The 21,343-nt window shown below is 46.0% G+C and overlaps 1 protein-coding gene across 1 annotated transcript; it reads left to right on the top strand.

Moving 5' to 3' along the window:
* Positions 1-6,307: 6,307 nt before the first annotated feature.
* C1QTNF2 (C1q and TNF related 2) lies at positions 6,308-19,044 on the top strand. The gene is made up of 3 exons (XM_038739918.1): positions 6,308-6,472; positions 14,454-14,705; positions 17,795-19,044. Exons 2-3 carry the CDS (start codon positions 14,462-14,464, stop codon positions 18,406-18,408), a joined length of 858 nt encoding a protein of 285 aa, XP_038595846.1. The 5' UTR covers positions 6,308-6,472; positions 14,454-14,461; the 3' UTR covers positions 18,409-19,044.
* The last annotated feature ends 2,299 nt before the right edge of the window (positions 19,045-21,343 follow it).

Below are 21,343 nucleotides of genomic sequence, written 5' to 3' on the forward strand. Positions count from 1 at the left end.
CTGATGGCTTTCTTCCTAGTCCTCAGAGATGATACTTGTGGTGATATATAGTCAGTTTATAAATTCAATCATGAGAGTTTTGGGCAATTCTTAAGTTAATCGAATCAAATCCAAATGACCAGTCGGTGTCACTTTCTGTGCAGCTGTTGCTATTAATCTATGGTATTTTTTGAGCTCTTACTGGGTGCAGAGTACTGTACTAAGCACATGGGTGAGAACTATACAACAAAGTTGGTAGACACATTCTCAGGAAGAATGTGCCCATAGGGAGCGTACAGTCTAGAGGAGGACCTTACAGTCTACTGCCAATCATAATTTAAATTCAGCTGCCTCCAAAGTCTCTTTAAAAAACCTATCTAGGTGAACTAACTTAACGTTTCTATCGGAGGTGGAAGTTCCTGAAATAATCAGTACCCGTGAGCCTCTTTGTGGAACAATACAACTGTAGTCAGTCATATTTAATTGAGCACTTTGTGCAGAGCGCTCTACTAAGCACTTGGGAGAATACGATATAACAGACAATCCTTCCCCACAACAGGCTTACAATCTTGAGGGGCAGAGGTAGTGAGGATGGGACCTAAGAAAAGTGCAGCAAAGACTTAGGAGGGAGTGGAAGAATGGAGCACTGTCATCAGACCAAGGATCAGTGAGCTTAAATCACTAAGAAGCATTTGAAGTGAAAGTTCACCAAGTCTGATAAAATCATGCTGATTATGAAGTGACTGACTGTAGTTTTTACAGGTCCATTATGTGTATATTGTACCTTGACATTCAGGAAAAATTGTGAGGAAAGAAATGTCTGTGAAATGTTTCTTTTGGCATGCTCACTCAAAAATGTGAGTGGAGTGCTCTGCACCCAGAAAATGCTCATTAAATACCAGTGATGGATTGATGCAATTTTCAAAAAGCTTGATCGTGACCCGATTAGCATGGCCACAAGATACCTGTTTTGAATATTGATGAAAATAAATATCTGAAAATATGCCCTTGAAGTATGAGCAGTTTGTATGTATGTGGCTGCCCTTTTAGACTTCAAAAATTTTACACCACTGTAAGGCTAAAATGTAGTTGAAGCAGCCAAATGCACTACTCAGCCCAATCCTAACCACACATCATGTCCTAGGTCATCTTACTGTATTTGTTGTTTACGAGGCCTGGCTCTGTTTTGGCTTTTGCCTTATCAGAATCCTCTCAAAGCCTCTGGTCAGAAAAAAAAAAAATTGCAGTTTTCCTGTTTGCAGTGAACTGAGCTAATCTGCAGTTTCCTTCAGCAGAGAGGCCATACCATCTGAGAACATTTTGAGGCGTGCTTTGAATTTGCACTTTAAAAGTGCAGTAATGGCCACCCCATTGGGGATTGCTACATTCAAACTTCCTAATCCAGCAGCCCTGCATAGTTTATGGATTAACAGAAACCCAAATGGGGTTTCTTGAAGCATTTTCTGAATCACTCATGTACGTAGTTCAGTGCTCTGCACACAGTAAGTGTTCAATAAATACTTGGGAAGAATTGATTGATTGGAAGCCCCGCAATCCATTTTTGGGTTGTTTTCTGTCTTGTGTGAGTGTCTGTGTAACTCTAGTAAAATGGGACTTCTATCAGTTCATGCAAAATTGCTCTCCCTAATTGTGCAAAATCCTTGGCCTCAAACCTAGCTGGATCCTTCCGTGCCTCTGTTCTTTATGAAAATTTACTTGGTTAATGTAATGCAATGACATGGTTCTCGAATGCCTTCGGCCAGCCAGAAGCTGTTCCAGCCCCAATCTTGGCGGATTGCCCATCTGAATTAAAAGGAAAGATTTCCTCAAACCACAGCACGGTACCCAATTCAACTCCTAGGTGGGATGAAGTAACAACTTATGCTTCAACACCCTAACCAAGACAGAACTAACACTCAGTCCTGTCCACTCTCTCAGTACGACCTTTTATCTTAACAATTAAGGTATTTGTTAAGTGCTTACTCTGTGCCCCAGTGTTGGGGTAGATACAAGTTGAATTAGGTTGGACATAGTCCCTGTCCCACATGGGGCTCACATGCTTATCACCGTTTTACAGCTGAGGTAACTGAGGCACAGAGAGCTGAAGTGACTCAAATTCACCCAGCAGATATGTGACGGAGCTTGGATTAGAACCCAGTTCTTCAGACTCCGAGGCCCATGCTCTAACCATCAAGCCATGCTGCTTCTCTGCTTATCTTTATCATCAAGCCATATTGGCAACTGATCCTTGACTGTTCCCTGGACTCCTTTGTGTTGGCATAGATTGAAAGGGCATGGGCTCGAACAGTGATCCCACAGGAATAGCTTTTTGTAAAAAAAAAAAAAAGAAAATTTTTGGTTAAGCGCTTACAATGTATCAATGTTATCAGGTATTGTACTAAGTGCTGGGGTAGATGCAAGCTAATCAGGTTGGACAGTTATAGAGAATTTAAGTGACTTGCCCAAGGTCACACAGCAGACAAGTGATGGGATTAGAATCCGGGTCGTCCGACTCGGGTCGGTGGCTCTTTCCGCCAAGCCACGCTGCTTCTCAACAGCTGACTCTCATATGCTGCCACATTGGTAATATCACATCTGGAATGACTCATTCTCGGAAAGATCGTTGTTTTTGGTTGCTTTTTAGACCAGAGTTAAAAAGGGAGTGTTTGGCTTCCCTGGGCCATGATCCTGGGATTTCTAGAATGAGATCATAAGGGGAGAGAAAAGCTGTTGGGATGGGGGCGGTGAAACAGTCTCTAAAATTTGGAAATAATAATAATAATGATTGCATTTCTTAAGTGCTTACTATGTGCGAAGCACTGTTCTAAGCGCTGGGGTGGAGACAAGGTGATCAGGTTCACAGTCTTAATCCCCATTTTACAAATGAGGTAATTGAGGCACAGAGAAGTTGTGACTTGCCCAAAGTCACACAGCTGACACGCGGAGGAGCTGGGATTAGAACCCATGACCTCTGATTTCCAAGCCCGGGCTCTTCCCACTAAGCCACGCTGGCACATATTAAGCACTTAAATACCTCAGTTGTTACTATTAAATCAAGGGAAGGTGGAGGTTGCTTCTCCTGTTGATTCCAAATAGTTCTTTTGACCAGTCCATCTTCCTTCATCCTAGGCCTCAGTGCCCCACTCAGGCTCCAGTCAGCTAGGAAGAAGCAACTCAAATAACACACGGCAATGTCACCACCTTCCCCAGGAGCCAACTCCCATTCTCGGCCAGTTGATAAATGCCTATTCCCATGGAAAGAGCTATTGCCTTCCCAGCTGCTCAGACGTCAAGCCTGCGGCAGAGGCTAATCCTCTAGTCGGAAAGGACCATTCCATTGGCTCATGCTGAAGGAATTATCGTGCATCCAAAGGCCGTTTATCTAGAAACTAAACTAGATTAATAGTTAAGTGGGCTCCTACAATGGGGCAGATCCCCGCCCCTGCCTGAGAATTACCACCACCCCTCAGCTTCCTCTGAGTAGGAAAGTGGTAGCCGTGGGCACCTGGCCCAGACACCCCAGAAAGAGAGACCAGAGCCAGAAACAGAGAGGCCTTGCTTTCCCTCTGGCTTCAAGCACCTCCCATGATATTAGACTGTGAGCCCACTATTGGTTAGGGACTGTCTCTATATGTTGCCAACTTGTACTTCCCAAGCGCTTAGTACAGTGCTTTGCACACAGTAAGCGCTCAATAAATATGATTGATGATAGGAGAACAGGCCCCCGGGCTTCCCCCGAAAGATGGGAAAGCCCTCTCCCTCCCAACCCCAGACTTGGTCCACTATTAGACCTCTGACTGTGCCCTGGGAAAGGATCAAAACCACTCTGTGGTTCTAGTACCTTTATCCAGTGCCTCTTTGGTTAATTCATTCCTGCAGCGTGAGATGGCAGGGTGAACCGCCTTGGTTTCTTTTACAACTCAGGGCATGGAGGGGTTAAATTAAGTCAAATAATCATTATTGGTAACCAAGTGTGAATAAATCAGGCAAAGCATGCTCTTCCCTGCTTTCTAACCCTTCCATAGCAATCACCCCCCTGAGGCATTCCCCGATGAGTTTCAACATTGATTCTGTAATTTATTATTCCCTCTAGATTGTAAGCTCCTTATGGGCAGGGAACATGTCTACTAATTCTGTTGTACTGTACTCTCCCAAGTGCTCAGTACAGTGCTCTGCACACAGTAAGTGCTCAATAAATACCACTGATTGATTGATTCCTTGAGCTGGTCATCTCAGTCATCCTGAGAACTGATGGGTATAATGATAGATTAATTCCACTTATTTATTCTTTTTTGATACCAATTATAGCTATATTTTCCCTCCTTCCCAATCCATGCATGCAATCCGTGACTATCTGTCTTCTTCATTAGATTGTAACCCTTTGAGAACAGGGACCGTGTTTTCTACTTTTATTGTATGCTCCCATGCACCTAGTACCGTGTTGCGTACCCATTAGGCTCTCAGTCAGAATCGATGGTGTTGAAGCCAAATGAAAGAATTGTGAATTAATTAGCTCCAAATTAATTAGGAAACATTTGGTGTTTCCCTCCCACCGGAAGAGCTCAAAACAAATGACTGTTGTGGCCTGAATGGTAAACACAAAGAGTAGTTTTCCACTTGGTAAAGATGAAAGTTTAATTGTTCAGTTTTGGGACACTGAACAATTCTTCAGCAGTGCCTGATGAGATTATACTGAAACTGGATCTAAAGTGGCTGCTGACCAAATGGCAGCCAAATGATCAGTGGGAACAAAGAGCCATGAGAAAGAAGGGGGAGCGAAGGCCAGTCGTGAACGTTGTTCTTTCCCTTACCTGCTGTGAAAACAGCATAAGCACAAGATCTACGGGGAAGAAGCCTCTCATTAAATACTAATACTCAATGAAAGTTCTTCAGTCGGCAGGGAGGTTTGTTGGAATCTGGCTTCAAAAAGAAGAGGCTGGGCCTGCGAGTCAGGAGATCTGGGTTCTAAACCCCGCTCCACCACTTGCCTGCTCTATGCCCTGGGAAAAAGCACTTAACTTCTCCGTGCCTCAGTTTCTTCACCCGCAAGAAGGGGATTTTCCTTTCTTTTTTAGACTTTCAGCACTTATTATCTGTATTATTACTGGTAGGATTGACTTTTCCAGTGACAATTACGAAGATCATCACAGAGGTTTTCTCAAGATCACCATCTCCTCCCCCTGAATCTTCGGATAAGGGTGCCCCCGAAACTAAGGCCCAAAGCAGGAATGCCTTTGACATCATTTCCCCTTTGTGAGCCATTCTTGGCCCTTGAAAATTAGGTGTGGATAAGAAGCAGGGTGGCTTAGTGGAAAGAACCTGGGCCTCGGAGTCAGAGGACCTGGGTTCTAATCCTGTCTCTGCCAATTTCTTGCTGTGTGACCTTGGGCAGTCATGTAACTTCTCTGTGTCCCAGTTTCCTCCACTGTAAAATGGGGATTAAATCCTACTCGCTTCTACTTAGACTGCAAGCCCCATGCGGGACAGGAACTGTGTCCAGCCTGATAAACTTGTATATACCCCAGCACTTAGAACAGTGCTTGACACATGCTACGCACCTAACAAGTACCATTAAAAAAAAATGCCAGAGATGGTCCCTGTCCTAGAAAGCCATTCATTCAATTGTACTTATTGAGTGCTTATTAAGCACTTGGAAAGTACAATCTGGCAACAGATAAAGACAATCCCTACCCAATAACGGGCTCACAGTCTAGAAGGGGGAGACAGACAACAAAACAAAACAAGTAGACAGGCATCAATAGCATCAAAATAGATAGAGTTATATACACATTAATAAAATAGAATAACAAATATGTACAAATATACACAAGTGCTGTGGGATGGGGAAGGGAGTAGAGCAGAGGGAGGGAGCGGAAGAACCTGTGTCCCTCTCTGGAGGGCAAGGAGCACCATGTTGCTGTGCTGATAGAGATGGGAGAGGATGACAGAAATTATCAACACCTGTTGCAGCCTGTGCACAGATCTGCTAGATCTCTGGATCCTTTTGGGTTTCAGCATGGAAATTCTGCTCTGGGAACCATTTGCAAATACATTCACATGTAAACATAAACTGATTTTCCCCAGAGTGAACCCAGCTGTAACAGGCATCAGAGTTTTCCACACTAACTGCCAGACAAAGGGAAAGCACTCGAGCAACGAGAGGCCCAGAGCTCTGGGAGCGTGAGTGAGTGGACCGTCACGTGATGCGGGAAAGCTGCTCAAAGCCCATTACAAGATGAGAAAAATATGCCCTGAGCGGAGGAGAGCCAAACCCTGGAGCCGCTGCAAGACACAGGGGACACAAGGAGCGGCAGAAACTTCGGAAAAGGTTAGCAGACTTTAAATTCGAAGTCCTCCAGCTAGAAAGGAGCTGTTTGAAGCCGTTGCACGGTCCCCGCTTAATTGGGCGGTGATGATTTGCCGTGGAATGGGGGTTTAAGACCTGTGGAGCTTTCCAGTAGATGTCAGCGTCTCACTGAAGAGATTAGTCTTGGTGAGTAAAATCTATATTTCCTTTTTTAACTTTTAACATCTTTAAATGTCAAGCGCATTCCTGCAAGTTTGGCTCTTAGGTACTTTTCATGTGTGCAAGAGGCTCCTTAACATCTGAGTTTTCCAGGGAGTTTTGAAATAGAAGCTTTCCTTCTATTCTCAGCGGGAACGCAGCTATAGTAGGAATTGACAGTGGATGCAGGGGCAGAGGTAAGGGCAGAGGCAGAAAAAGGGATGATAATGCAACCCTGAGCCAAAGTCACCCTCTTTGGGGAAAACGGTAACCCCATCAAGTCCTGTCTTTGACAGCGCTATTGCTTTGAAATGCAGCATCATCTTGACCAATTTTCTTGGCTATTTAAGTCCCTATCACTAGTCCATGGAAGGCAGATGCAGGGGGTTGAGAGTTCAGGCAGAAAGCAATCTGATCTTCTAGGAAAAGCAGAAGCCCTGGGGAGCCCTGTGAGTCCCAAGCCAAGATCTCATGGAGATGAGCCTGTTTCAGAGCAGTCCGCTGGGCACCCCGAGAAACCCTAAGTCTGCCAGGACACCAAGTCACTTAACTTCTCTGTACCTCAGTTACCTCATCTGTAAAATGGGGATTAAGACTGTGAGCCCCCCGTGGGACAACCTGATCACCTTGTAACCTCCCCAGCACTTAGAACAGTGCTTTGCACATAGTAAGCACTTAATAAATGCCATTATTATTATTATAAAGCAGGGACTCGGAGCAAGCAAGGAGACTTGGGAGTCTCCCTTTACTCCAATGACTGGGACCTATTTACATTTCCCGAGAAGCCCATCACCAAGCCGGGCCCTCAGAGAGGGTGTCATAATCTCAGAATAGACCCCCACCTCGATCTCTTTTGCCTTCAGTGCCATCGGATTACTTTTACTTGTACCTATCTATTCTATTTATTTTATTTTGTTAGTATGTTTGGTTTTGTTCTCTGTCACCCCCTTCTAGACTGTGAGCCCACTGTTGGGTAGGGACTGTCTCTATATGTTGCCAGCTTGTACTTCCCAAGCGCTTAGTACAGTGCTCTGCACAAAGTAAGCGCTCAATAAATACGATTGATTGATTGATTGATCGGATCCCTGCCAGGCAGCGCCTCGGCCCCACTGACTTGCAGATTACGCTGCATTGCAAGGCCCTTTATGTTAAACTTCATTTTCGATTCCCCATTTGAATCATGGTTTCCCATTTATGTCGTGGCAGGGCTCTATTTTCCGTCCACAGTGACAGTTTATCCATAGAGTGTGATCATTTGAAAGGGTGATGAGTGTGTCCTCCTCCTGGCCCTGAATGAGACATCCCTGGGGTACGGGAAGGGAAGAGAAGAGAGGAAAGGACAGAGCCCTCCAGCTCCCATCTTTGTCCAGTCTCCGGCCCTCCCTTCCCTAGGCCGCACCTTGGCCCCCCAACATTGGCTCGTGGAGCCAGAGAAGATCTGCATTTGGAGGAGGTTGGTTTTCCGAAGAGACTCTGACAGTTCACTGCTAATCGTTTTAACGTTTTATATCGCTTTAGCTGGCGTGCTCTTAACCTTGAATGAGCACCCTGAGATGAATCTATCACAAAGAACTCAATTTTATAGATTTTGATCATAAATTTGAAATCTGGAAGCACTGACTTTTTTAGTGCTGCAGTATAACAGCCAGGGTTATAAATGACTGTTGTGCTTGTCAGTTCTTGGTCGAACTGTACATTTTTTACTCTGTGATCTGTTTTTCCAAAGACATTTCCAAGAAAATGTCTGCAAGAGGTCAGTGTGTTCCTGGCATCTGTTTTAAAATGGGGGCAATAGCTTTTAATCGGGGGAAGATAGTGTACACCTGATGTTATTGAAGAAGGCAATCAAGTCCCTGGAAAAACTCACTAAATCACAAAAATGGTGATCAAACCCCATCGGGGTCTCAAGCCTAGACCCTGTGATGAAATAATCTGTTCTCTGCTTCTCTCCTACAGACTGTCTCTGCTGGAATCCGCATATCTGTCGCTAGGGACCCTGGGCTCTGTTTCCAATTTACTTCTTGGAATTTTGCATGGATGTGTTTCATATTATGGAGTAGTGCCTTTAAGGAGGGTGTGTGTGTGTCTATTTGCTTCAGACTCCGATCTGAGCCATTCTTCCCTTGGCCTTCCTTGCTGGCCCATCTCCTCCCACTGCTGCTTTGGGGCTCCATCCATTCAAACTCATCATGAATGTTTTTGGCTGCTTTATCAGGCACTAGAAAGGCTTAGTGAGCCTGCCATAATAAATAGAAAAGGATGGTCCTCTGTGGATTTTCCTCTGGAAAGGCATTATTGAGGCCCCACCTCTTTCTTCTTCTTGGGGCTAATTGACCCCGTTTTCTCCAGGTGTTCAGTGTGATTGGAAAATTGGAGAAGGAGACCATTCCCTGGAGTTCTGGGTGGGATGCTGGCTTTCATTAAAAAAAAAAAATGACACAGCATTCCAAGTCCTTTCAAGCATATTCTTAGGGGCTCCTTGGGAGAGGCTAAGGAATTTAGTGTGATCCTTAAACAAGGACTTGGAAACAGCAGGGACAGAAATAATATTAGCAGTTCATGTCTACAAAGAAGAATGTTGCCAGAGAGCAAATTGAGAGGGCTTGTCCTGGGGACAGAAGGTTTGGGCTGGCCATGAGGGTGACCCCCCTCTTTCTTCAGAGGAAATCATATTCTGCTTCCTCCAAGCACTATCTAGATGAGCATAATCTGCTTCCACAGTCACTTTCTTTAAAGGGCTGGTAGGCCCTGCCTCCTGGAGGATAAGGAAGCAACTGAGAATGACTTCGGCAGAACAGACCTGGAAAATGTGCCATCCAGACCACTGAGCAGGGTTTCCAAAAATCAGGAAACCGCAAGGGTACCATGGAGATAAATGAAAGTTAATCATACATACACAACAACAACAACACACCCCCTCAACTTTCTCCTATTCAGGCCACCAGCTGACACACTGACACCGCTGACATTCATTCATTCAATCGTATCTATTTAGCGCTTATTGTGTGCAGAGCACTGTACTAAGCGCTTGGGAAGTACAGGTTGGCAACATATAGAGGTGGTCCCTACCCAAAAATGGGCTCACAGACTAGAAGGGGGAGACAGACAACCTAACAAGACATGTAGACAGGTGTCAAGATCGTCAGAACGAATAGAATTATAGCTATATGCACATCATTAGCAATATAAATAGAATAGTTAATATGTACAAGTAAAATAAATAGAATAATAAATCTGTACAAATATATACAAGTGCTGTGGGGAGGGGAAGGAGGTAGAGCAGGGGGGATGGGGAGGAGAGGAAAAAGGGGGCTCAGTCTGGGAAAGCCTCCTGGAGGAGGTGAGCTCTCAGAAGGACTTTGAAGGGAGGAAGAGAGAGGTAGCTTGGCAGATGTGTGGAGGGAGGGCATTCCAGGCCAGGGGAGCACATGGGCCGGGGGTCGACGGCGGGACAGGCGAGAACGAGGCACAGTGAGGAGGTGAGCGGCAGAGGAGCGGAGGGTATGTGCTGGGCTGTAGAAGGAGAGAAGAGATGTGAGGTAAGAGGGAGCAAGGTGATGAAGAGCTTTGAAGCCAATAGTGAGGAGTTTTTGCTTGATTCGTAGGTTGACAGGCAGCCACTGGAGATTTTTGAGTAAGCGAGTGACATAATAATGATAGCATTTATTAAGCGCTTACTATGTGCAAAACACTGTTCTAAGCGCTTCTGTACAGAGATAATCTGGGCAGCAGAGTGAAGTATAGACCGAAGCGGGGAGAGACAGGAGGTTGGGAGATCAGAGAGGAGGCTGACACACTGACCCATACTATTACTACTACTACTACAGTGCCTCAGTGCTTAGTACAGTGTCCCAGTGCTTAATACAGTGCCTTGCATGTAGTAAGCGCTCAACAAATGCCATTATTATTATTACTACCCCTGCTACTACAATTCACTCTCTGCCTCATTGTACCACCTAGCTCTCACATTGGAGTGGTGGTCGGAGCTCTAGGAGCAGAATGCCATTTGTCCAGCTTTACACAATCCAGTTTTCCCCTGGCTTGTCCCCTGTCTGATACTGGGACAGGACTTAATGCCTTTTTGTCAGATGGTAAAATATGAACCTCCAAGCCTCTCCCTCTCCTGGGCAGCTCCCGCTACCCAGTCCCACAGCTCCAATGTGACACTAGAGTTTATGTAGGCCTGATGGGGCTCAGGTTCTGGTGCAGACATCACCCCAGAAAACACTCTAGGACCGGGCAAGTTTCTGCCTTATTTCTGCAAAATGGCTTCTGCGGCATTGCCATCTTCCACTGTCTGCCTGGAAGATGTGTGGAAAGCCCCAGTCCATTAGGCCCATTGGTGTGGCCACCACATCTGAGAACTCTGGCCTACTTAAGTGTTAAATAAGGTGATAACATGAGTCTGGAGCCCCAGGCAGCCCAGAGATCCTTGTGTTCTCCACCCACCCGACTACCCATCACCCAACAACACCACTGTGGCCTCCGGTCCCTGGCTTTTGAGAACAATTCCCCAGCTCAATCAGAAGACCCTTAGAGTCTCTTGGGCCTCCTCTAAAGCCACTGGCACCTTTACATGTCCAGCTCTGGCACGACTCTCCTCTGAGGTACCAAGAAAACAACTGTGTGGACCTCTTTGGCAAGAGTTGGTTTGCAAGGAAGGGTCAAAGCAGGGAGGCGAGCTGAAGCTATGGTTTCTTTGCTTTTCCATTTATGTGGCGGGGATTCTCCTACCCTCTTTATAACTCTCCTTTTCCCCATCCCCTACACCAGTTGACCAATGACTAATCTTGTCTCAGGCAGAGCCTCCAGGGTAGCTGAATCTACCGGGAAAGGGAAGTGATAAAAGGGTCCTTCAGTACTTAGCACAATGTGAAAACTGGCCATGCCCACCCTGCAGACCCCCAAGGGCACCAACAGAGAAGCAGTGTGGCTCAGTGGAAAAAGCCCGGGCTTTGGAGTCAGGGGTCATGGGTTCAAATTCCGCCTCTGCCAATTGCCAGCTGTGTGACTTTGGGCAAGTCACTTAACTTCTCTGTACCTCATCTGTAAAATGGGGATTAAGACTGTGAGCCCCCCGTGGGACAACCTGATCTCCTTGTAACCTCCCCAGTGCTTAGAACAGTGTTTTGCACATAGTAAGCACTTAATAAATGTCATTATTATTATTATTATTAACATATTTTGGGAAATTTCCATGTAAACTCATGCCCCTGAGGAACCATCACTCAGCTCTGGCAACGACTGAGGGGTCAGTGGGGTCTTTCCACTTTCTTCTCAATTCTGGGGCTTAATAGAGGTCAGTGCAGTGTGAATCTGTGACAAGTTTCTCTGTTACATTTTCAGCGAAGCATCATGTCCTCTCTCTTCTTCAGGAAATTCTGGACAGAGAAGGAGAAGTAGCATTTATTGAAAGCCCACTGGGTTCAGTGCACCATCCTAAAGGCGTTGGGTTGTTCAAAATAACAAAGTGATGCATTCCCTGCTCATAAGGAGCTCACACACTAACAGAAAAGGCAAACAGAAACGTTTATCATCATCATCATCAATCGTATTTATTGAGCGCTTACTATGTGCAGAGCACTGTACTAAGCACTTGGGAAGTACAAATTGGCAACATATAGAGACAGTCCCTACCCAACAGTGGGCTCACAGTCTAAAAGGGGGAGACAGAGAACAAAACCAAACATACTAACAAAATAAAATAAATAGAATAGATATGTACAAATAAAATAAATAAATAAATAAATAGAGTAATAAATATGTACAAACATATAGGGGGAGAGGAAGGAAGGGGCTCCACAAGAAAGATCAAAAATAAACAATTGAAGGGAAAATGTGTACTTGAATATTAAGAAGGAGGGTAAATAGGTACATTTGTGCTAGAATTGGCTGAAGAAATCTATCGCAGAGGGTGTTGAGAAGTGAATCAGAGAGAGACTGATGGAGGTGCAATTTTAGGAGGGATTTGAACGCGGAGAGAGCTGCCACCTGTCCAATTGGAGAGGGAGGGAGTTCCAAGCCCAGGGAAGAGTGTGAGTGAGGGGATGGAAGCCGGAAATTCTCAAGCAAGGCTCGGCTAGAAGGGTGGCTTGGGAGGAATCAAGGCAGTGAAGACAGCACACAATAAGTACTCAATAACTACCATTGATTGATTGATTGAGTGACTGAGTCTTAAGTAGCCAACAACTTGCTTAGGGGCTGGGGCCTGTTGGACTACTGTTCCTCCTCCTGGTTCCCATCTGGATCTCTCATTCTCTTCTTAGTCAAATGAAAGATTTCTGATCCTTGTTCAGCCTGCAGCCTGGCTTATTGCCAGCAGTAAACACCTGGGAGAAAAAAGGAGGAGGCAGGAGGAGGCCTTGAGCAAGATTAGGAAATGAATCTAGCACAGTCTGGAGGGGATGAAAGAGGAATGGGGGCTGGGCCGAAAAGGAAGTTCTCACAGGAGGAGATGGAGAGGCCAAGCTGAAAGACAAAGAATGTCCCTGATCGTCCGCCAGCTCAAGCAGCTGGGAAGAGATGACTGAAAGGGGGAAGCCCTCAGGATCCTGCCACTGAGTCCAAAGGAACCTCTTGTCAGAATCCTGCCACTGAGCCACAGGTAGCCTTCAGAGGTGGTCTCTGGCCTCTCATCATTGGGGAGGGACAAAAGAAAAGCCCTGAGACCCTCTCAGAAGATTGCTGCCTCCTTGGCAGATGAGCAAGAAGGGAATTTGAAACAGGGAGGAGAAAGAAAGATGCAGGGAGAGGTATTATTTTTAATCATAGACATTTATTAAGCACTTGAAAAGGGCCAAGTGCTGAGATCAATCAATCAATCAATCAATCAATCGTATTTATTGGGCACTTACTGTGTGCAGAGCACTGTACTAAGTGCTTGGGAAGTACAAGTTGGCAACATATAGAGACAGTCCCTACCCAACAGTGGGCTCACAGTCTAAAAGGGGGAGACAGAGAACAAAACCAAACATACTAACAAAATAAAATAAATAGAATAGATATGTACAAGTAAAATAAATAAATAAATAGGGTAATGGATAAATACAAACATATATACATATATACAGGTCCTGTGGGGAAGGGAAGGAGGTACACAATACCTTGTGTCTGACTAATAATAATGGTATTTGTTAAGCGCTTACTATGGGCCACACACTGTTCTAAGCGCTGGGATAGTTCCAGTGTGCTTTCACATTGACCTTCTCATTTTAGGCTCACAGCAGTCCTTGAAAGATAGGTATTATGATCCCCATTTTACAGATGGTAAAACTGAGATACAGAGTGATGAAAAGATTTACTCCAAGTCATACTGCAAGCCAGGAGAAGGGCTGTGATTAGAACCCAAGCCTCCTGACTCCCAGACATGTGCTCTTTCTGTTAGACACCATTGCCTCCATACATATCCCTGGCCCACCAAGGAGCTCACAATCTCAGCAGAGGAGGATAGAGACATAGAGCAACAGGACTTCAATACTATAAGAAAGTTAAAATTTAGAAATCAAAATATCCGCAGAAACATACGGGAAGTAAACAATATTTAGAGAATGTGATCCAGCCCCACCTCTGAGAGGAGCAGAGTGAGGGGCCAGAGGGGCCAATAATAGTGGTCTAAAAATGGTCTAATAGTGGTCTACTAATGCCATTACTTGTAGTATTTGTTAATTGCTTATTCTATGCCAAGCCTAGCACAAAGCACTGGGGTTGGTACAAGATAATCAGGTCAGACACAGCCCCAGTCCCTCTTGAAGCTCACAGTTTGAGGGTGAACAGGTATTGAATGCCTACTTTTTCTGGTGAGAAAGTTGAGGCACAGAGAACTTAAGTGCCTCACTCAAGGTCACACTGCCGGCAAGTACAAGAGTTATGATTAAAACCCAGGCCCTCTGACTCCCAAGTCTGTGCACTTTCCACTAGGCTGCACTGCTTCCCGTGCTGATACTCACAACCTCTTTTCCTGTCTCGACAGGTGGTGCCATGATTGTCTGGGTGTTCCTAGCCTGGCTCGGTCCCTGTGCCGCCAACCAGCTCCTCAGTGCCTTTGCCAAAAGGGACTTCCAGAAGAGCTCCCCACAGCTCGTCTGCAGCATGCCAGGGCCCCAAGGCCCCCCTGGCCTGCCAGGGGCACCAGGACTTTCTGGGATGGTGGGCCGGATGGGCTTCCCCGGCAAAGACGGTCAGGATGGAAAAGACGGGGACAGGGGCGAGAATGGAGAAGAAGGTGAGTGAGCGGCTGCCAACAGAGCAGGCTTAGTACCAGTCCCTGTCCTCAGCTTGAGGAGGAGAGAGTGGGAGAGACGAAGAGCCATAAGGGAAGGCCCCGGGTCCTGGACCCTCCACTCACACCACTCATACTCCCTTCCCTGTCTCCTTTCCTCTCCCCTCTCTCCAGTCCCCGGTGTCTCCAGGGTACACTGGGATCCCCATTTGGAAAATGGAGGCAGCTGCACTTGGTTCCAGCCCATTCCCCAGGATCCCGGAGGACAGTGGAGCTGGGGTCTGGGATGCATCAGTGTCCCTAGAGTGAAAGTGCTTGGGGAGGGCCCAGGCACAGCCCCAGCCACGGAGTCTGGTTTGATTAGGAAGATGTCTCTGTGAATGGCCACTGTGAGAGACAGAATGCTGGACTGGCAGGACCGTCAACCTGCCCCAGGACTGGCATTACTTGTGGGCTGATTTCTCCTATGAGGCTTGGCCATCCTAGAAGCAACTGGTGCCAACCAATCAATTGTGCCTACTGTGCGCAGAGCATTAGATTAAACATTTAGGAGAGTACTACAAAAATAAGAGCGCACTCTTTGCTCCTTTAATGTCAACCTACTCACTATACCTCCATCATCTCATCTGTCTCTACCTACCCTTGTTCACATCTTCCCTCTGGCCTGAAACTCCTCTTCCTTCATCTCTCACAAACCACCATTCTGTCATTCTTCAAAGCCATACTAAAATCATATCTCTTCCAAGAGATCTTCCTTTACCAACTCTGTTATATTGTACTTTCCCAAGCACTTAGTACTGTGCTCTGCATACCGTAAGCACTCAAATATGACTGATTGATTGATTGACTGATTAACCTCTCATTTTCCATTCTATTCTCCCTCTCCACTGCATCTCTTATTCACTTGGATCTGTACCTCTTAAGCACTTTGCTATTCATCTTATCTCCAGGCCCACAACACTTATGTATATAACCTTATACTCTACCACGTCCCCTATTTGTAATTTATTTTAATGCCTATGTTCCCCCCTAGATTCTAAGCTCCTTGTGGACAGGAGCTTAGACTAAAGCGCTTAGTACAGTGCTCTGCACACAGTAAGCGCTCAATAAATATGATTGATGATGACAGGGAATGTGTCTACCAACTCTTTTGTACTGCAGTCTCCTAGGCACTGGTATAGTGCTCTGCATACAGTAAATGCTCAATAAATACCATTAGTAGATTGAAGGGAGACAGTTCCTGCTCTGAAGATCTTACAATCTAAGGGGACCTGAGGCAAATGAAATGATCTCAGGGCTAGCCTGGGATGGGCTATGTCTCAGCCCTGGTGTAGGTCCCCAAATGCTCTTTTTATTAAGACTTTTTATTTTTATTATTTTATTTTTAAGGGCACCCAAAGTTATCATATAAGTGAAGTTAGGGGAAACACTTCAGAAGTTGCTAGAATGGCTAGAAATAATAATGTATTTGTTAAGCATTTACTGTGTGCCATGCACCATTCTAAGAAACCCACCTGAGGGTTCCCTTCCCTCAGGTAAAACTCATATGCTTAAGTACCAGGTACCTAGCTAGTGCCTCTCCCAAGTTCTTAGTAAAGTGCTCTGCACATAGTAAGTGCTCAATAAATACTATTGATTGACTTCCTCCACCTGGAACACCAACTAATCACAGGTCGAGGTTGGGAATAGGGGATTAGTTTACTGGTGGGAAGAAGCCCCTCAGTCATTTTAAGAAAATTGGGACTGAGAAATCCTGGGGACAGGACACAGGAGAAGGGTTCTCCACGTTGAGGTCTGGAGGCTAGGCTCCCTAAGGAAAGTGTGCACTCTACAAGTGCTTAGTACAGTGCTCTGCACAAAGTATGTGCTCAATAAATACAATTGAGGAGGACGGGGGGGGAGGGAAAACTTCTGCCCCTGGGTGAGGAAACAACCCAGGGCATCGGCAGTAGTTTCATCCAGGTGTCTGAACATCTGGAAAGAAGGATCCAAAGGCGATAACTTGGAACCCAGGTTTACCCAAGAGAGGCTGAAGGGACTGGACCAGCCAAACAGGTGGGCCAGGACCCTCTTGCTTCATGGCAGTCCCTCTTACTTTCCTGATTTTGGGCCCCGAAGAAGCTGTCAGGAGTCTGGGCCCTCCTGCAGTGATTTTTGGGACCTATTTCTGCCTAAGAAGGGCTAAGGAGTTGCCTGGCTACCCAAAACCTTTGTCAATCCCTTTTTGCGATGGATCTTAGGGGAAACAGTGAACATTCCTTTCAACTTCCGAAGATCAAGAATCAGTCAATTAGGAGGATTCATTGAGGGCTTCCTATTGTCAGCGTATTCACCCTGCTTTTGACTTAGGGTTCATTCATTCATTCAATCGTATTTATTGAGCGCTTACTGTGTGCAGAGCACTGTACTAAGTGCTTGGGAAGTCCAAGTTGGCAACATATAGAGACGGTCCCTACCCAACAGCGGGCTCACAGTCTAGAAGGGGGAGACAGGCAACAGAACAAAACATATTAACAAAATAAAATAAATAGAATAAATATGTACAAATAAAATAAATACATAAATAGAGTAATAAATACATACAAACATATATACAGGTGCTGTGGGGAGGGGAAGGAGGTAAGGCGAGGGGGATGGGGAGGAGGAGGAGGGGGAGAGGAAGGAGGGGAAGGGTTCCAGAAAGGAATAATTTTTCCATTTTACAAATGAGGACCCAAAGCTTACCAGCAGGCTCTGAGATACTCCGGTCCAGGCCCTGAATCCTCCCATTCTGAGGCAGCTTAGATTTGAATCCAGATCTGGAATATGAAAGCCTGATTAATCAGGCTTTCTAGCCTCTTTGGATGACCACCTAGTGGTATTTTCTCCTGAGTGTCTCATGCTGTGGAGCCTCTTCCTGTTCAGCACAGAGCTCTCCCCACCATTGCTCAAGCACTAACCTGTAATAAGCGCTTGGTACAGTGCAAGTGCTTAGTACAGTGGCCTGCACTTAGTAAGCGCTCAATAAATATGATTGAATCAATGAATAGCCATACTGCTCCTCCTCCGACTTCCATCCACTCTGGGCTGATCACTCTGTCCTTACGTTCCAGGTGTACCGGGGCGAACGGGAAACCCGGGGAAGCCGGGGCCCAAGGGGAAGGCCGGGGCCATCGGCAGAGCCGGCCCACGAGGACCTAAGGGTCTCAGGGGGAATCCAGGCCGGAATGGAGCTGCCGGGAAGAAAGGGCCCAAAGGGAAGAAGGGAGAGACGGGGCTGCCCGGCCACTGCAGCTGTGGGGCCACCCAGGCCAGATCCGCCTTCTCGGTGGCCGTCACCAAGAGCTACCCCCGCGAGAGGCTGCCCATCAAGTTCGACAAGATCCTGATGAATGAGGGCGGCCACTACAATGTGTCCAGTGGCAAGTTCGTCTGCGGCCTGCCCGGGATCTACTACTTCACCTATGATATCACGCTGGCAAACAAACACCTGGCAATCGGGCTGGTGCACAATGGGCAGTACCGCATCCGGACTTTTGACGCCAACACTGGCAACCACGACGTGGCTTCGGGCTCTACCATTCTCTCCCTGAAGGAGGGGGACGAGGTCTGGCTGCAGATCTTCTACTCCGAGCAGAACGGCCTCTTCTACGACCCTTACTGGACCGACAGCCTGTTCACTGGCTTCCTCATCTATGCTGACCAGGATGATCCCAATGAAATATAGGGGGAAAGCGGGTGTGCACTGGGGGAAAGGGAAATGGGATTGGAGGGGAGCCTTGGAAAACTATACCTCCAGCGGGGGAATGATCTCAAACAAGCTTCCCTCCCACCACTCACTGTCTGGGATGGAGTTATTACCGGTTCTTGCTCCCAAAGCCCCAGTAACTAGAAAAAATGATTGCCTCCCCTTGCCCTGTCGCTAGCCTAGAAACTTCCAACCTGTCTCCAGCTCCAGGACTGCTTGCTCCACTTTTCCATGGGCCCTGGTCAGAGCGCGGCATGCTAGCCATTTGGGACTTTTTGGAAGTCAGAGTCAACCACTGTGCAGTTGCCATTTAACTTGTTCTCTGCTTACTGGCCAGGTGTCATCTCCGTCTACCATGAGGCTTTCCTACCCTGGCTCCTTCTGCTTCGGAGGTGGAGTTGGTGAAAGAGATCATTCTGGGGTGGAGAGAGAAGGGTCTGCAGTGCACAGGCATGCTCTCACTTCCTCATTTCTCCTGGTCTCACTTGATACTTGCAAATCCAGAACTTTTGAAAAAGAGCAGATGTGTTCTGGAATAGGGATGTTTTCATCCCACAGCCTGTTCCAGGGTGTTAGAGAGCAGATCCAGGGAGCATGCTCAGAGTGGAGTTTTTAGGGTGGGTATGGTGGGGTTGGGGTTGAGAGGGAATAAATATTGCACTATTATTTGTGGCCTATTTTGGTCTGTATATCATCCTTACTTACCCTATTCCGTCCACCCCTTTATTTTACTTTCCCCATCCCTCTCTGTCCTCCTTTTTCTCCCTTTCAGTCTCTATGCCCCCAACTTTCTTCCCCTGCCCTTTTTCTTCCTCTCTTCTTCTACCTCTTCCTCCCCCACTTTCTCTTTTTCCCCTCCCTCTCTTCTTTCCCTCACCCTCTCTCTTTTTCTTCCCCTATCTCTTTCCCTCACCTTTCTCTCTTTCCCTTCTCTCTCTTTCCCTCTCCCCTTTCTCTCTCCCTCTCTCTTTCCCTCCCTTTTCTCTCTTTCTCTCCCCCACTGCTGCATATCTCCATCTCTGTCTTTCTATTTTACTTGCCTTTTTGCCCCATCCCCTGTCTCAAAAATCTGGTCACCTTATATTGTGTGCCTTTAATAAGACAGGATGCTGTCAGGTAAACACTCTCCAACAGTTCTCCAATCCCCCTTTCCCTCTTTAGAGAGGGAAATGCGAGCACCTTGAAACTTGTTCCATTTGTTCTTTTTGCATCCAGAAGGGAACCAGAGAATCACATTGTACTTTATCCCCAAAGGGCAATGATTCTTAAACCGCAACTACTAAGCTTTTTTTTTTTTTTGCATAGGAGGAAGACTGCGCTCTTCTTCTTCTTAATTATGCTCACAGAAGAAGTGTTAACTTTTCAGTTACTATTGTTTGTGTTCCTCCCCCTCACTGAGAGGTTTAACCCTTCCAGTTTCATTCTCCGCCCCCTCCTTTCTTCCCTTTCCTCTCTTCATCCTACTGGGTCAGTCAGTCAGTGGTATTTATTGAGTGCTTCCCCTCTTCTCTTCACTGACAGTAAGGAATAGATCATTAAATGAAACCAACCAAACCTTCAAGCTTGGGTAAAATATGGAAACACAAAAGCAAGACAAGGAAACTATCGGAAGAGACTGCTGAAATGCCATGATATTGTCCAGTTTACTGGGTGCTAGAAGTAATTGTATTTTTTAATAGTCTTTATTAAGCACTTACTATGGGCTAAACAATGTGCTAAGCACGGGTAAAGAATTCACAGGTGAGAATTAGACATGGTCTCTGGTCCTCATGGGACTCACAATCTCTCTCTGCAAGGGCCAGACTGGTCTGGACTGGTCCTGGAGATCTACAGTGCTCTGCACACAGTAAGCGCTCAATAAATGCGATTGATTGAATGATTGATCTGGAATGTCAAAGAAATATTGTAAGTACAGCCAGGTAATGTTAGGGCTTCATGACCATACTAAATAAAGTACAGCCCAGGTGATGCCTTAGCTTGATTGAAAAGGAATTGGACAGAGATCTAAGTTGTTGTACTCTCTCACATGCTTTAGTACAGTCCTCTACACACAATGTTTAATAAATATGATTGATTGATTGATTGTTCAGGCTCTCCAGGCATCCCTTTGAGTACTACATTCATGTTCAGTAATTGATCACTGCAAAAAAAAATTGAATTGGAGGATTATTGGGCCTTTATCCAAGAAATAGAACAGGACATCTTCCTTTTTATAATAATAATAATAATAATAATAATAATTTTGGTATTTAAGTGCTTACTATGTGCCAAGCACTGTTCTAAGCACTGGGGGAGATACAAGGTAATCAGGTTGTCCCATGTGGGGTTCACAGTCTTAATCCCCAATTTCCAGATGAGGGAACTGAGGCCCAGAGAAATTAAATGACTTGTTCAAAGTCACACAGCTGATAAGTGGCAGAGCCGGGATTAGAACCCATGACTGCTGACTCCCAAGCCCGCACTCTTTCCACTGAGCCACACTGCTTCTTTGGAAGCAGCCTGGCCTAGTGGAAAGAACACGGGTCTGGAAGAAGACCTGAGTTCTAATCCTGGCTCTGCCACTTGCCTGCTATGTGACCTTGGCAAGTCACTTCACTTCTCTGTGCCTCAGTATCCTCAGGTGTAAAGTGAGGATTAACCCCCTCCTGTTCATTCAGTCATTCATTCAATCGTATTTATTCAGTGCTTACTGTGTGTAGAGCACTGTACTAAGCGCTTGGGAAGTACAAGTTGGCAACATGTAGAGATGGTCCCTACCCAACAGCAGGCTCACAGTCTAGAAGGGGCAGACAGACAACAAAACAAAACATATTAACAGAATAAAATAAAATAAAATAATCCCCAGGTGGGAGAGGGACTGTGTCCGACCTGATTATCTTGCTTAGAACAGTGTTTGGCAATCAATCAATTGTAT

This window comes from Tachyglossus aculeatus, chromosome X1 (assembly GCF_015852505.1).
Source record: "Tachyglossus aculeatus isolate mTacAcu1 chromosome X1, mTacAcu1.pri, whole genome shotgun sequence".
Taxonomy (NCBI): domain Eukaryota; kingdom Metazoa; phylum Chordata; class Mammalia; order Monotremata; family Tachyglossidae; genus Tachyglossus; species Tachyglossus aculeatus.

Excerpts from the sequence above, each read along its gene's own strand:
- C1QTNF2 (XM_038739918.1), top strand. The coding sequence starts at position 14,462 with ATGATTGTCTGGGTGTTCCTAGCCTGGCTCGGTCCCTGTGCCGCCAAC. Across the intron at positions 14,706-17,794 it reads GGGCGAGAATGGAGAAGAAG|GTGTACCGGGGCGAACGGGA; the intron begins GTGAGTGAGCGG and ends CTTACGTTCCAG.